This window comes from Muscardinus avellanarius, assembly GCF_963383645.1.
Source record: "Muscardinus avellanarius genome assembly, chromosome: 7".
NCBI lineage: Eukaryota > Metazoa > Chordata > Mammalia > Rodentia > Gliridae > Muscardinus > Muscardinus avellanarius.
In genome coordinates this window covers 918,993-931,618 of record NC_137793.1, presented here as the reverse complement: position 1 = coordinate 931,618, position 12,626 = coordinate 918,993, and the positions used below count along the sequence as shown (strand labels likewise).

The 12,626-nt window shown below is 61.4% G+C and overlaps 1 protein-coding gene across 1 annotated transcript in view; it reads right to left on the bottom strand.

Moving 5' to 3' along the window:
* Positions 1-2,317: 2,317 nt before the first annotated feature.
* Positions 2,318-12,626, bottom strand: part of ADAMTS2 (ADAM metallopeptidase with thrombospondin type 1 motif 2) — a gene marked incomplete at both ends in the record, with an annotated part of 161,897 nt that continues 151,588 nt past the window's right edge. The window contains 6 exons of the mRNA XM_080699349.1: positions 2,318-2,635; positions 2,688-3,127; positions 9,552-9,641; positions 10,277-10,406; positions 11,643-11,850; positions 12,242-12,374. Coding sequence (XP_080555475.1) covers positions 2,318-2,635; positions 2,688-3,127; positions 9,552-9,641; positions 10,277-10,406; positions 11,643-11,850; positions 12,242-12,374 — 1,319 coding nt within the window. The remainder of the gene's footprint in view (positions 2,636-2,687; positions 3,128-9,551; positions 9,642-10,276; positions 10,407-11,642; positions 11,851-12,241; positions 12,375-12,626) is intronic.

Below are 12,626 nucleotides of genomic sequence, written 5' to 3'. Positions count from 1 at the left end.
CAAATGTAGCTCGGTATCTAGTATATTTTCTAGAAGCCTTAATCACTGGAGAGAAAGCATCAGGAAGGTGGTTGATCTGGGCTCTGGCTGAGTCATGCCCATCGAGGCCAGCTCCCGTGCTGGGCAAGGCGCCCCCTCCCCCCGGGGTCTGACCTGAGCTCCAGGGCCGGGCCTCCTCCCCACCCCAAGGCCCGCAGAGGCAGCCTCTTCCCTCGGCCCTTCAGCTGGGTGGGTGGGAAAGCAGTCAAGATGCACACACATTGTGATTTGCAAAAACACAGCTGTTTTAACTTTAATAAGTTAGGAAAGTGAGGAGTCAAATTGCACTATACCGCACCAGAGCTGTATCGACGGCCGTTAGGAGTAGGACGGAGGGACCGACTCGATTAGCACCGTGCTGGGCTGTGTAACGACAGCCCGCCACAGGAGTGAGTCGAGGGACGCCGCAACTGAGCACCACGTGTGTATATACTCAAGACAGACAAAGTGAAAAACTAAAATACAAATGGAAGGCTCATATGTGAAATTCCATGGGCTTTTCCAAAAGGTGTAAACCAGAGTGTCAGACCCCCCAAATCCAGCGCATTCCCGAGAAGAAGCCGGGAGCTCCTCAGGAGAGTTTCTGGGCCAGGCGGACAGTGGAGCGTCTACGCGGTGCCGGTGTTGGAAACCTCTGCTAGCAGCGCCCTCTGCCTCCCTGGGGCTCCAGGCGCCCACACGCAGCCGGTTTGGAAAGCCCAGGACTGTTTCGGAGCTGGTTCTCCACGGAGTCCTAGCTCGGGGGATCGGCAACTTCTCAGAGCCCGGTGGACGTCGGGTTCCTTGGACAGAGAGACGTCTCTGAAGAGCGTTTAGCTCTAGAGGACTCAGTGGACATCCTCCCAGGGCCCGGAACGGCCGGGCAGGCTGGATCAATGGCTGGCTGGTGGCCTCCAGGAAGCCCGCTTTTGCTGGGATCCCCGAGCACCTAGCTTGGGTAATTAGTTGAGTGATTCTCGTGGCTAGCCCCGCCCCGCCCTGTCCTCCCTCCACATCCAGGCAGGGAGCACTGGACTCTCAGATGAGGGCCAGCACCAGGTCCAGCCCACCGTCATGGGGGGGCAGGGCTGCAAAAATGTCCCACCCGCACACCGGGGCGGGGATGAAGAAAAGATTTTTTTGGATTTGGGACACCTGGCACAGGCTGGCGAGGGACAGGTGTGTGGCGCGGAGGCAGAGGTGGGAGGCCAGGCAGAGATTAGGTGAGCGCCTGTGCCCATGCCCCTCTTCCTGGGCACTGTTCTGGCTGCCCAGGGGCCTCTCCGCTCAGCCATCCGCCTGCACACGCTCTGGCCCCGGGCAGCAAGCAGCACTTCAGCCCTACGGGAGCCCCAGGGGCTGTGCTGAGCCGCGGCACTCTCCCCCAGGAGCGGGGAGTGCACGAGCAGAGTCCTCCGATTCCTACGATTGGTAAGAATACAGAGCTTCTAGAACCTTCCCAGACGTGAACGTATCCCAGAGGATACGTCAGGCGAGGCCCAGCTCGAGATATAACGCCGGGCCTCACCACTGGGGACGCTGGCGCTGCAGGTTCACAGAGGCGGACGGGAGCATCCCTCCTCCCCGCAGCCCACCCCTCGCCGCTGCCTCGCCTCCTGCAGCTGCTCAGGAGTGCTTGACCAGACAAGGAGAGTGGGCCTCGCCCGCCTCCTGCCCTGCCCTCCCGCAGAGGCCTGTCTGCAGGCCACTATGGCCGCCTTGGGCATCTGCGGGCTGCAGGCGGCGGGGCAGGCGAGGCCGGGGAAGCAGAGCCAGTCTCCAGGAGCCAAGGCGCCCACCTCAGCACCCACCGTCCTGGCGGGAAGGAGAGTCTCCAGAGGCTCTGGAGACCCAGGCCCAGCAGGCCAGGAGCGAGCACCTGAGTCCCCATGAAGGGCTCTCATTATTCTCCCCAGAGGAACTACATAGCCGCTCAGACCAAGGCGGGGAGCTGTCAGACACAGGACATCGCCAGTACCCACATCCTTATTAATAAAGCCACACCAGGCCAAGAGCGGCGAGCAGAGGCCTTAGGACAGAAGTTCTAGGGGGTCTAGAGCCGCCCCCTCCCCAAACCATTTGGAGTTGACCTTTACAGATGGAGAGTTTTCACATGAAAATCCGGGCTTCTGAAAAAGCACCCTATCTGGCCAGGCACAAGCCGGTGAAGAGGACAGATGTCACCGTGGCAGCCACCGCACGGGCTGCAATCAGCCCATCCCAGCTATTACCCCACCGTCCTGCCGCCTGCGGCTCCTGGAGGACCTCTAGGCACGGGGTCCGTAGGAAAAGACCTCGGTCACCCCCAAGGGCGGTGGATCCGCAGCCACAACTCAGAAACTCGGGGCGCGTCTTTCCTCTTGGAGTTATCCCTCCCGGCCCCCCCTGGCTCCTGGAGGCTGCCGGAGCCGTGTTCCCGGCATTCCATACCCAGCACCGCCAAGGGGTTCGGGTGGGACCCGGGCTGGTGGGGCCGCGCTACCCTGGCCGCCGCCTGCCCCGCCTGTGTGCACACATCCACGTCCAGCCCCTGATCGCTTTTCGCACAGCCTTTTGGGATCAGGAAGTTCGGCTTCATCTCCACGACACAGGATTCAGCACCGACCCATGGAATATCCTATAAGCAAGAAGAAAAGTGCTCCAGATGCTAGCTCCCCACTTTATTAGGCCTTCCCCAGCGCCGCCTTCTCACGCAGCTCGTCGAGCAGCTTCTGGATTCTCTGGTTCCTGGTCCTCTCATAGGGGCTCGGCCGTCGGGGGATGAGGTTGGGCGGCTGGACGTCGTCCTCCAGCCCGTGGACTTTGTAGGGCATGTCCACTGCATTGGTCTCCGGGTGGTCCTCGGTGGCGTTGGTGCTGGAGGCGTTGAGGGGGTTGGCTGGCGAGGGTAGCGCCGTGGTGGCCAGCGTGGGCCCGGGGAGCGTGGGCATGAACACGTCGATGTCGTTGGACCTCCCTGGCGGCGGCGCGGCGCCGTGGTCCACGTCACTGAGGTTGCTTCGCAGGCTGCAGGACTTACAGCAGAGTTTGTTGTAGCCTGGGATGGGGCAGTAGCGCGACAAGACCTCCATCCTGCAGAACATGGACTTGTCCCCTTGGCAGTGGCCCTCTGGAAGAGAAGAGCGGGGCACGTGACCGACCGGCGGCAGGCAGCGGAGGCGGCGCAGGGGAGCCCAGAGACAGCGCAGAGGGAGGCCATGAGCCGTGAGCGGTGAGCCCGGAGCCGGGAGTGCTGAGCGAGGCTCCCGCCTCCAAGCGGCCCCCGCTGACCCTGGAGTGGCTCTTGAGGGAGCGAGGCCTGTGGGTTCCTACAGAGTGAGTCCCGGCCCACTGACCAGGACCGGGCTGCCATTCGCCTGCCCTATGTCTCCCAGCGGTCACCCGGTGGAGTTCTGTCTCCACAGTCCCTCGTGAGGAACAGCTACCGCAGGATCAAACCCCAGCCAAGACGGTCCTGAGGCCCCGAAGAGCAGCGTCCGGCCGCCCTCCCTCCCGCCCCAGCCAAGCACAGTGAGCCACAGGGCACGGCAGAGGTGAAAGGGCCGACCGGCCGCCACTCCGCGGCATGCAGAGGGCTAAACGGGTCGGCCAAGGAACGTGCTCACGAGGGAAGCTACTAGAAAACAGCCTGAGAGGGGGCTGTCAGGGTTTAAAAGCTGGCAGAAAGCTTTCCCCAAATAAGATTTCACACAGACAGCAGGGTGTGGAGGTGACACCTGTAGTCGCAGTACTGGGAAGCTGAGCTGGGAGGATCACAGGTTTGAGGACAGCCTCGGCAATTTAGTGGGGCCCTCAGCAACTTATCAAGGCCCTGTTTCAAAATAAAAATATAAAGGGCTGGGGGTGTAGCTCAGAGGTAGAATGCCCCTAGGTTCAATCCTCAGTGACACATACACACACACAGCCAAAGAATTTCACACAGGTGCCTCGTGTGTAAAACAGGTAAAATCAGAGGTATCCTGCTGGGGCTGGGTGGAGCCCCATCCGCCCCTCCCTCCCCGACTCCACCCTCTCCCTCTCCGCGGCCACTGAGGCCCGGTGGTATGAAGCCTGCTGGTGCTAGGCCTCGCGGGGACACAAAGGGACTTTTCAGGAGAGCACTGACCACGGGGAGGAGCCAGGGCCTGGTGGTTGGGAGGTGACGTTGATGGCCCCACGACACGGTCACACCCCCGCCTGTCCCCAGCCTTTCCTTCACACAAGGTCAAGGTGAGCAGTGGGCAGGTGCCATGTCTTCAACTCCGCATCTCCCCCCAGGCTGGGAGCCCTGAGAAGCCATGATGGACCAGCACTGGGGCCAGGGAGTACTGTGTGGGCCGAAGCCGGCCCTCCCTGGCCTTTTAAATAAGGTTTTGGGAACACAGGCGGTGCAGTTTGGAGGTGGACCCTTCCTCAAGTGCTCGTGTGTTGAAGGATAGCTCTCAGCTTGGGCTGTTGGGAGGGTTGGGATCTTTAAGGGGCGGGGCCTGGTGGGAGGAAGTGAGGTCGTGGGGGCATGTCCCTCCTTGGCTCTCTCCTTCCTGGCTGCCATGAGGGGATGGGCGCGATCGTGATCCACCCAGATCCCAGAGGCCCAGAGCAAGAAGGCCGAGCGACCATGAACCGAACCTCGATGCCACGAGCCAAAGCAAACCCCCTCAGCTTGGGCAGCCCATCGTGACTGACATAAACAGCCCACTGCTGAGAGCCTCATAAGTTGCTGAGGTTGGCCTCGGACCTGCAGTCCTCCTGTCTCAGCCTCCCAAGTGCTGGGATGACAGGTGTTTGCCACCACGCCTGGCTGGGTTGTATATTTTTAAGTAATATCACTGACCAGAAAGCTCTCTGAGGTGACTGAGAGGACAGTTCTACCTTGGAAGGGTGGGAGGAGGTGTCCAGGCCTGCTGACCGGCCCAGGATCTCCCCTGAGACAGTAGTTTTGGTTTTAAAACCTTCGGTCTCCTGCCACTTCCGGCAGACCTGTTGGCTTCTAGCGGGGGACGGGGAGCCCCTGAGAGGAGACGACCTCTGCACAGACCATGGCCTGTGTGTGCCGCTCTCTCCATCTGGGCTGTACCTAAACACCGTCTGGACTGATTCACTTAGCAGTTGCCTTTAAGTTGATTCATTTCAGGCTTATACTCTATTTTAGAAGAAAACTTCACTACTCTCATTTATGGAAATGAGTTCAGTATGTAAAAATAACCCTAAATATGAATACAGAAAAGCAACAACTGAGTGTTGAGTTGATTTTAAAGCCAAATGCATCGGACTGCAGGGAGTAGCCAGGCGTGGTGGGCATGCTTGTCATCCCCGCGCTCGGGGGGCTGAGATAGGACGATCGTGTAAGTTCGAAGCCAGCCTCAGCTACTGAGTGAGGCTCTCAGCAGCTTAGTGAGACCCTGTTTCCAAATAAAGTATAAAATAGGTCTGGGAGTGTAGCCCAGAGGTAGAAAGCCTCTGGGTTCCACCCCCAGTACCACAAAAGGGGGGGGGGTGTTGGGAGCATTATTAGTCGTCCGCTCTGAGGTCTCGGTCCAGCTTGGGATGGGCACAAACTGCCCACCAAGTGGAAGTTGTTTGCACACAGACAAGTTTCCAAAGACCAAATGGGACCCGTAACCAGGCACCTTGACCTGTTCCTTGCTTACCCTTTCCTTCCCTAATTCATCTGTGACAGCCTCGGTGTTATCCCTGGCTCACCCCATGATTGCTTTGCTATTTCCTGTGATTAATAATTTCTAATAAGCCAGGCGTAGTGGCACACGCTTGTAATCCCAGCACTTGAGAGGTTGAGACAGGAGGATATCACAGTTTTGAAGCCAGCCTAAGCTACTTAGTGAGGCCCTCTGCAACTCAGTGAGACCCTGTTTCAAAATAAAGAATAAAAAATAGGGCAGGGGGTGTAGCTCAGAGGTCAAATGCCCCTCGGTTTCATCCCCAAACCCAGAAAAAAAAAAAAAAAAGTAACAGGAAGCTGGGCCTGGTGGCATGTGCTTGTAATTCCGGCGCTTGGGAGGCTGAGACAGGATAATCTTACAATTTCAAAGCCAGCCTGAGCTACTTAGTGAGGCTCTCAGCAACCTAGTGAGACCCTGTTTCCAAATAAAGTATAAAATAGGTCTGAAAGCATAGCTCTCAGAGGTAGAAGGCCCCTGGGTCACATCTCCAGTACCACAAATGAACCAACAAACCTGCAGGGAGTGAACGGCCCGCAGAGTTGAATCTGGAGACAATTGGGTGGGAAGGAGGTGCCGGACTTGGTACCAATTAAGACACCCCGGTCATTACACGGGGCCGGAGGAAGGGACTGCTCCAGGGGGTTTAGGCTATGTTTATGCACCATCTCAATCACCCTGTCTCCCTCCCGCACTCTGGCAGGGATTTCTTTCTTTTTTCTTTCTTTTCTTCTTTTTGATGGTACTGGGGTTCCTGGAAACCCTTCTACCTCTGGGCTACACTCCCAGACCTATTTTTATATTTTTAATTTGGAAATAAGGTCTCTTAAGCCGGCGAGGCTGGCTTTGAACCTGCACAATCCTCCTGTCTCTGCCTCCCAAGAGCAGGAATTACAAGCGTGTGCCACCACACCCGGCAAGGGGTTTCATTTTTGTTCTCAGAGGTGGTGGGTTCATGTGTTCCTTTCGCTACTCACAAGGTCAGGTGACAGTGAAGAGTGAGTGGGACCCCCTCCGCCATATGTACCAGTGCCTTCTACAGCCCCGTGGCAGTGGAGTCGGCCCAGCTCTAGTGGGGCCCCCAAGGGGAGCAACCTTGACCTGTATGGGGGCTCAGTGGAGCGCAGCGCCGTCAGGCACCACTAGGAGGAGCTCAGTAGAACACCGTGCTGTCAGACACCGCTACTGGGGCTCAATGGAACACAGCACCCCCCAGACACCGCTGGGGGGGGGGGGCTCAGTGGAATGCAGCACAGTCAGACACCCTGCCCTTTGCTTCTCTTTAGCTACAATTCCTTTCATGACCAGAGCTGCTGTGGGCTGCAGGACTCAGCTGTAGCTGCTGTGACCTCCCTGGGGCCTGGGGCTGGTTGCCATGATGCTAGGTGAGCTTTCTCACTGCCCCGGCCTGGACAAGGGAGGAGAGAGGCCCCCATGTTGGGACACCGCAGAGGGCCCAGGTCGCGGTCACAAGATGAGAGGACACAGCCCTGGAGGCTGCTGAGGGCCAGTCCTGGGAGACACGGGCAGGGAGGACTGAGCACACGCTCGGGTGCCTGTTGGCAGGCTGCGTGCCCAGAGAGATGCCCCTGTCGGCCCTTCTCCTGCCCGCATGGGCCAGTTGGGCACCTCCCCTCACCCCCGTAGGCAGCTAAGGCGAAACCCATCCGGGGGCCAGGCAGCGACCTGACGGTGGCCCCAAGCCCCATTCCGTGGGCAGAAGCCCATCCCAGGTGCCTTTCCTGACTGCGAGACCACCACCGACAAACAGAACCTTGGCGTTCCGTCCAGGTTGCACTCAGCGCTTACAACTCAAATGTAAAGTCGCTACGCAGGTTGCTCTCGGCGCAGAAGGTGCTTGGGGGCGAGTCTTAGCAGACGAGGGGCACTAAAGATCAACCTGGGGCAGGAGGAGGAGGGCAGAGAAGTCGTCTGCATCTGAGCCCAGGCAATTAATACTTAAGAATGATGCCCCACGTGCAGGGCAGGGTGGTGCACCTGGGGGGCCGTGAGAGGGGGATCGCAGGTTGAATGCCAGCCTCAGGAACTTAGACCCTCTTCAAAATAAAAAATAAAAAGGGCTAGGGGCGTAGCTTGGAGGTAGAATGCCCTGGGTTTAATCCCAGTACCAAAAAACAAAACAAAACAAAACAAAAAAGAAATAAAAAAGAAAAAGAAAAGGAGAGCGAGCCGCAGGAGTCCTCGCGCTGCGGGCCACGAAGGCGAGGAGACCAGGAAGCCACCCAAGCCACGCACCCAGGCCACTGAGCGTTTATTGATTTATTTGTGGATGCATGACAAGAGGTCTTTCCATGTTTAGTGAGAATAAAAGTCATTTCACAGTCACTTTGGCACACACGTCGTCTCGTTAAAAAAGAAAGAGAACGGAAGAGCAACGGCAATGGGACCTCTACGATAGTCATTAAATACAAAACACTAATAAAACATCCCTGATACATCAGAGTGCACATGGACACAGCACGGCACCGGCGGGCGCGCCTTCCGGCTGCCTCTCAAAGTTGGAAGTTAACAGTCGTGCGATTAGTACGCAGGGACACCGGATATTTACATAACAGTTGTTAGTGCCGGGAGGGCTGGCTGCGGGCTCCGCGGTACACAGGAGGTGGCTGGGGCGGGCGGGGTGCTCTGCTGGTCAAGCTAAGGGCCCAGGCGTGCCACCTCTGCTGTAAGGCCACCTGTTGGAGCCCGACAGGGTCTCCATGCAACAGTCAGCGCCGACTGGCCAGGTGGGGGTCGGGGCAGGACCCCTTTTCTCAGGGACCAATGGAGCAAGCCCGCCTGCGCCTCCACACGCAGGGACAGCTCGGCGGGCGGAGCGAGGCGGTCTGGACTTGGAAAACGCTCCCCTGGACTTTTAGTGCCTGCGTCTACGCGGACCACGCCCTGCTGAGGCTGGGTTTAGCAGCCAATCCTGTTACCTTTCAACTTTAAGGCATTTTCTACAGAGTTTTTCTAAGCAATAAATAAATAAATAAATAAAAGCAATAAAAATTGAGGTAATTCTGTAGTTGTTCACACCCGTGGCTGAGGCACACCACACCAGGCAGCCACCCTCTCACACACTCTCTCTCTCAGCCGTGTGCGGGGTCGTATACACACAATGAGAAAAGGCCATTGGAGCCCACGGAAAGAGAACAGAAGGGCTGGCGTCCCCGCCGACATCCCGCCTCCTCTGCACGGCCAGACCCAGCCGGTGGGCGCGAGGCCGTGGGCCACGGAGGTCGGGCGCGCCGGACGGCTGGACGGAAGCGGGCACAGGTTCACGAGTCGGAAGGACACAGGGAGCAGGGCAGCAGCAGCAGCAGTAGCAGCAGCAGCAGCAGCAGCAATGGCAGCCGGGAAGCCCCTGACACTGCCGGAAACTTGGGGTCCGGTCACCCGGCGGGGTGACAATCAACACGTGCCCCAGAGGCCCCTGCAGCCGCGTGTGCGCGGTGGGCGCCTCGGAGAGGGGCGGGCGGGCCTCCCTTCAACTTCCGACCTGTAGCTTCAGCCTGGAAGATGGCGAAGTGGTCACGTGTGCGCTCTGGCCTCCGGCCCCTCCAGCACCACAACAGATCTTTGCCCCTTTTCAGCCATCGCCAACCAGGTCCCGGCCCCGACAAGAGGCCAGTGCCCGGGCCCTTCCTTCTGGAGGCGGGCCCTCGCTGGCGGCCAGGCCAGGCCAGGCGGCGTGCTCCGGAGGAGACCGCCCAGCAGGAGGCCCAGGAGAAACAGATGCGACCCAGAGCGCCCGCCGCTCAGGGAGTCAGGGAAGCTTCCCGTAGAAAGAGAGCAGGGGCGCCCAGGGCAGGCCCCACACGGCGCAGGGCGCACACGCGAGGGCAGAGGCCAAGTTATAAACGGGGCGGTTACTTGACGAGATCTTCTGGCCCGGAGAGTCGGGGTCGGGGCGGGACAGCCACTGAACCACGTAGCTCTTCTTGGAGGGGTCGGAGGCGTTTCCTGGAAACCAGAGAGAGGGGGCTGCAGTTGCTGGGGGGGCCGGCTGGGGGGCCCACCACCCCAGAGAGCGCTCAGTCGGCTCCCAGGAGGTGGAAGTAGGGCCCCTCCCCGGGGGCATCCAAGGCCCTCCCTCGGGATGAGCCAGCTCACCCTCTCCGTGCCCAGAGGTCTCAGCTGTGCCTGTCTCTGCCCCCACACAGGTCCTGCCGCCTCCCGACCGACCGTGCCCGTCTTGTACCCCGAGCCCTCACCCGGGCCTTCTCCATCTTGGCACTCCAGCGGAGCTCAGAATGGAGCCCTGGCACCGCCCTCCCCGGCCAGGGCACTGGCTCCATGGAGGGGAACCGTGGCAGGAGGCTGGGGCCGTCATGGGTCCGAGACAGGCAGGGCGTGGGCACCAGGCCAGGCCCCTTCTTCTCAAGGGGCACTCAGCCACACGGGCCGGGACCCCCACCCGCCGTGTGGCCACTGAGTGTAGAGTCCAGAGGGGACCGATGGCCTGTGCCATCCTGCCCCCGCCACAGGGCCGGCCGGGAGATGCACACGGCAAACGTCTGTGTGCCGAGTCCAGACGGCCGTGCCCCTCCCGCCCTGATCTGGCCTGTGTGCTGGGGTGGGGGCTGCCAAGGACTCACGGGGACAGGGGCCGAGCCTGCAGATCCTGGCCGTCTCGGGCCGCTGCTCCAGGCAGACCCCGAAGCTGTCGTCCGCGGTGCGGCAGAGCACCGGCCGCTCTTGGGTACCGTTGCCGCAGGTCACAGAGCACTGCAGGGGAGACGCAGCCCGTGAGGGGCCTCTGGGGCCATGGCCCCCTCGCTCCAGCCTGTGAGCCGCGCACGAGGAGGAGGTGTGGGGCAGGCGCAGAGCGGGGCTCACGGCCGCCGCCGTCTTCTGCTGCGTTCAGAAGCCAGCGCAGCGGCCGGGCGCTCAGTGGGAGCCGTCCTGCTGTGGTTTGGATTTGTCTGGGTCCCCAAAGGCCCGTGTTGGAAGCTTGTCCCCACTGTGCGGCACTGAGTGAAGGCGTGACAGCAGGCGGGTGTCCACTGGCCCCGCGAGGGCCTCCCCAGAGCCACCCGGCACCACGCCCTCCAGCCTCAGCACCGTGAGCCACTAAACCTCTTCTCTATAGAGCCGCGCAAGCCCTCCATGATGGCAATGGCAAGGGGACGGATACACTTCTCTAGCTGGAGGAGGCCCCAGACCCAGGAGAGCAGCTGTGTGGGCTGGGCTCCTGGCAAATCTCTGGTGAGCCCAGGAAGCTTGGCAGAGCCCTCCCCAGCCTTCCTCAGGACACCAGGTCCTCCCACCAGCTCCAGTGGCACAGACTCCTGTACAGCCCCTCCTCGGCCCCGCCCGAGGGCGGGGAGGCTCCAGCAGGCCTGGGCTGCCCAAGCATGAGCCCAAGGAGCTCTGGAAGGTGCTGAGGCCCTGCTTGTGCAGGCTGGAGGAGCTGCGCCAGCCCCTCTGACTTCCAGCCAACACTGCTCTCCCTCGAGGGCCCTCACCGGGCACGCAGGCCAGGGCAGGCCTCAGGCGCCCGCCTCGGCCGGCAGCTATGCCCGACCTGCCGGGCTCTGGGCGGGGCTCCTGTGCCCTTCCTCTGCCGACTGCGCTGCCCTCGCATGTGCGCCCTGCGCCATGTGGGGCCTGCCCTGGGTGCCCCTGCTCTCTTTCTACAGGGCAAGACAGGCGAGCACCATGTCTTGGCCTGGCCTCCCTTCAGCATCCGCCCGTCCTCACTCGCCCCCTCCCCGCCTGTCTGGGGCCCTTCCTGCCTCTGAGCTATGAGCCCGGGCCTCCTCGGGGACACTGGAGCCCGAGCACCCATCGCTACCCTCAGCTTCCTGGGACTCCAGAGCCCCAGGGCACACAGGAGCCACGGCCCAGGCGGTGAGGCTGCGCGGCCCGGGGGAGCTGTGTCCAGGCCCGGGGCCCACGTGGGGCACCCGGACACCTGTCTCCTGTGAACACAGTGGGGGGGCGAGGGGAGCGGCTGCTTACCTGGGACCAGGGCCCCATGCGCCACCGGCCGGGGCAGAGCTCGCGACTGCAGGCCCGGCGGCTCTCGGGCCGGTTGTCGGTGCAGTGCTTGGTGTGCACGGAGCGCGTGGTGTTGTTGTGCAGCGTCTGGAGGCAGCGCACGGGACGCACCTGCAGGCCTGTCCGCCCGCAGCTCTGACTGCAAGGCCCCCACTCGCCCGCGACCCACCTGCGGGGCAGAGCGGCCATCAGGCCCTTCCTGGCTCCCGGCCCCGCCCCGGCCCTCCTCAGCACCCCTCCCCGGCCTGACCCTTGGCCCTCTTTGCACAAAGGAACCTGGGCCCACAAATGCAGCCCTGCCTGACCCGGAGATCCGAGCGGCTGCCTGTCCGAGAGCCAGCCCCAGCCCTCTGCACCTCAGTCCCCCATCAGTGTCGGGCCACAGGTCTGGATTTGGGTGCACCTTTCCACCCTCAGCTAGGCTCTGTTAGACCTGGTAGGAGAGCAAGGACCCTCCAGTGGGTGGGGAGCTAGCTGCCTCGAGTCCGGATCCGGCCTCCCCTCAGGAGCGCCTGTGCCTCAGCCTCCCCAGTGGGCTCCGCACGGGCCTCCGCACTCACACAGGCTGGGAGCACTCTTGTGGGTTGCAGGCGCGGCGGATGGCTTTGGGTTTGGCGAGGGCTTTGCAGAAGGCGCGGTGCACCATCTTGTGGTCCATCTTCCGGCGGCAGCCATACTTGGTGAACTGGGACCCTGGAGACAGAGCACTTGGTCAGGGGTTCGGTGGGGTGGCGGGGCCCCCGAATGGGCTCGGAAGGTGGGATCCAGCAACAGAGGGTAGGACAGGGCTCCTGGGCTGAAGAACACTGCAGAAGTGTCCAGCATGGTGCCCGCCCAGCACCGCCAGCCGCAGGCAGGGACAGCGGCCATCCTCGCCCTCGGCTGCTGCTTCCTGGTCCCTTCCTGGCTTCCCGGGGCAGAGGGAAGCCTCCCTTCCTCTTCCCT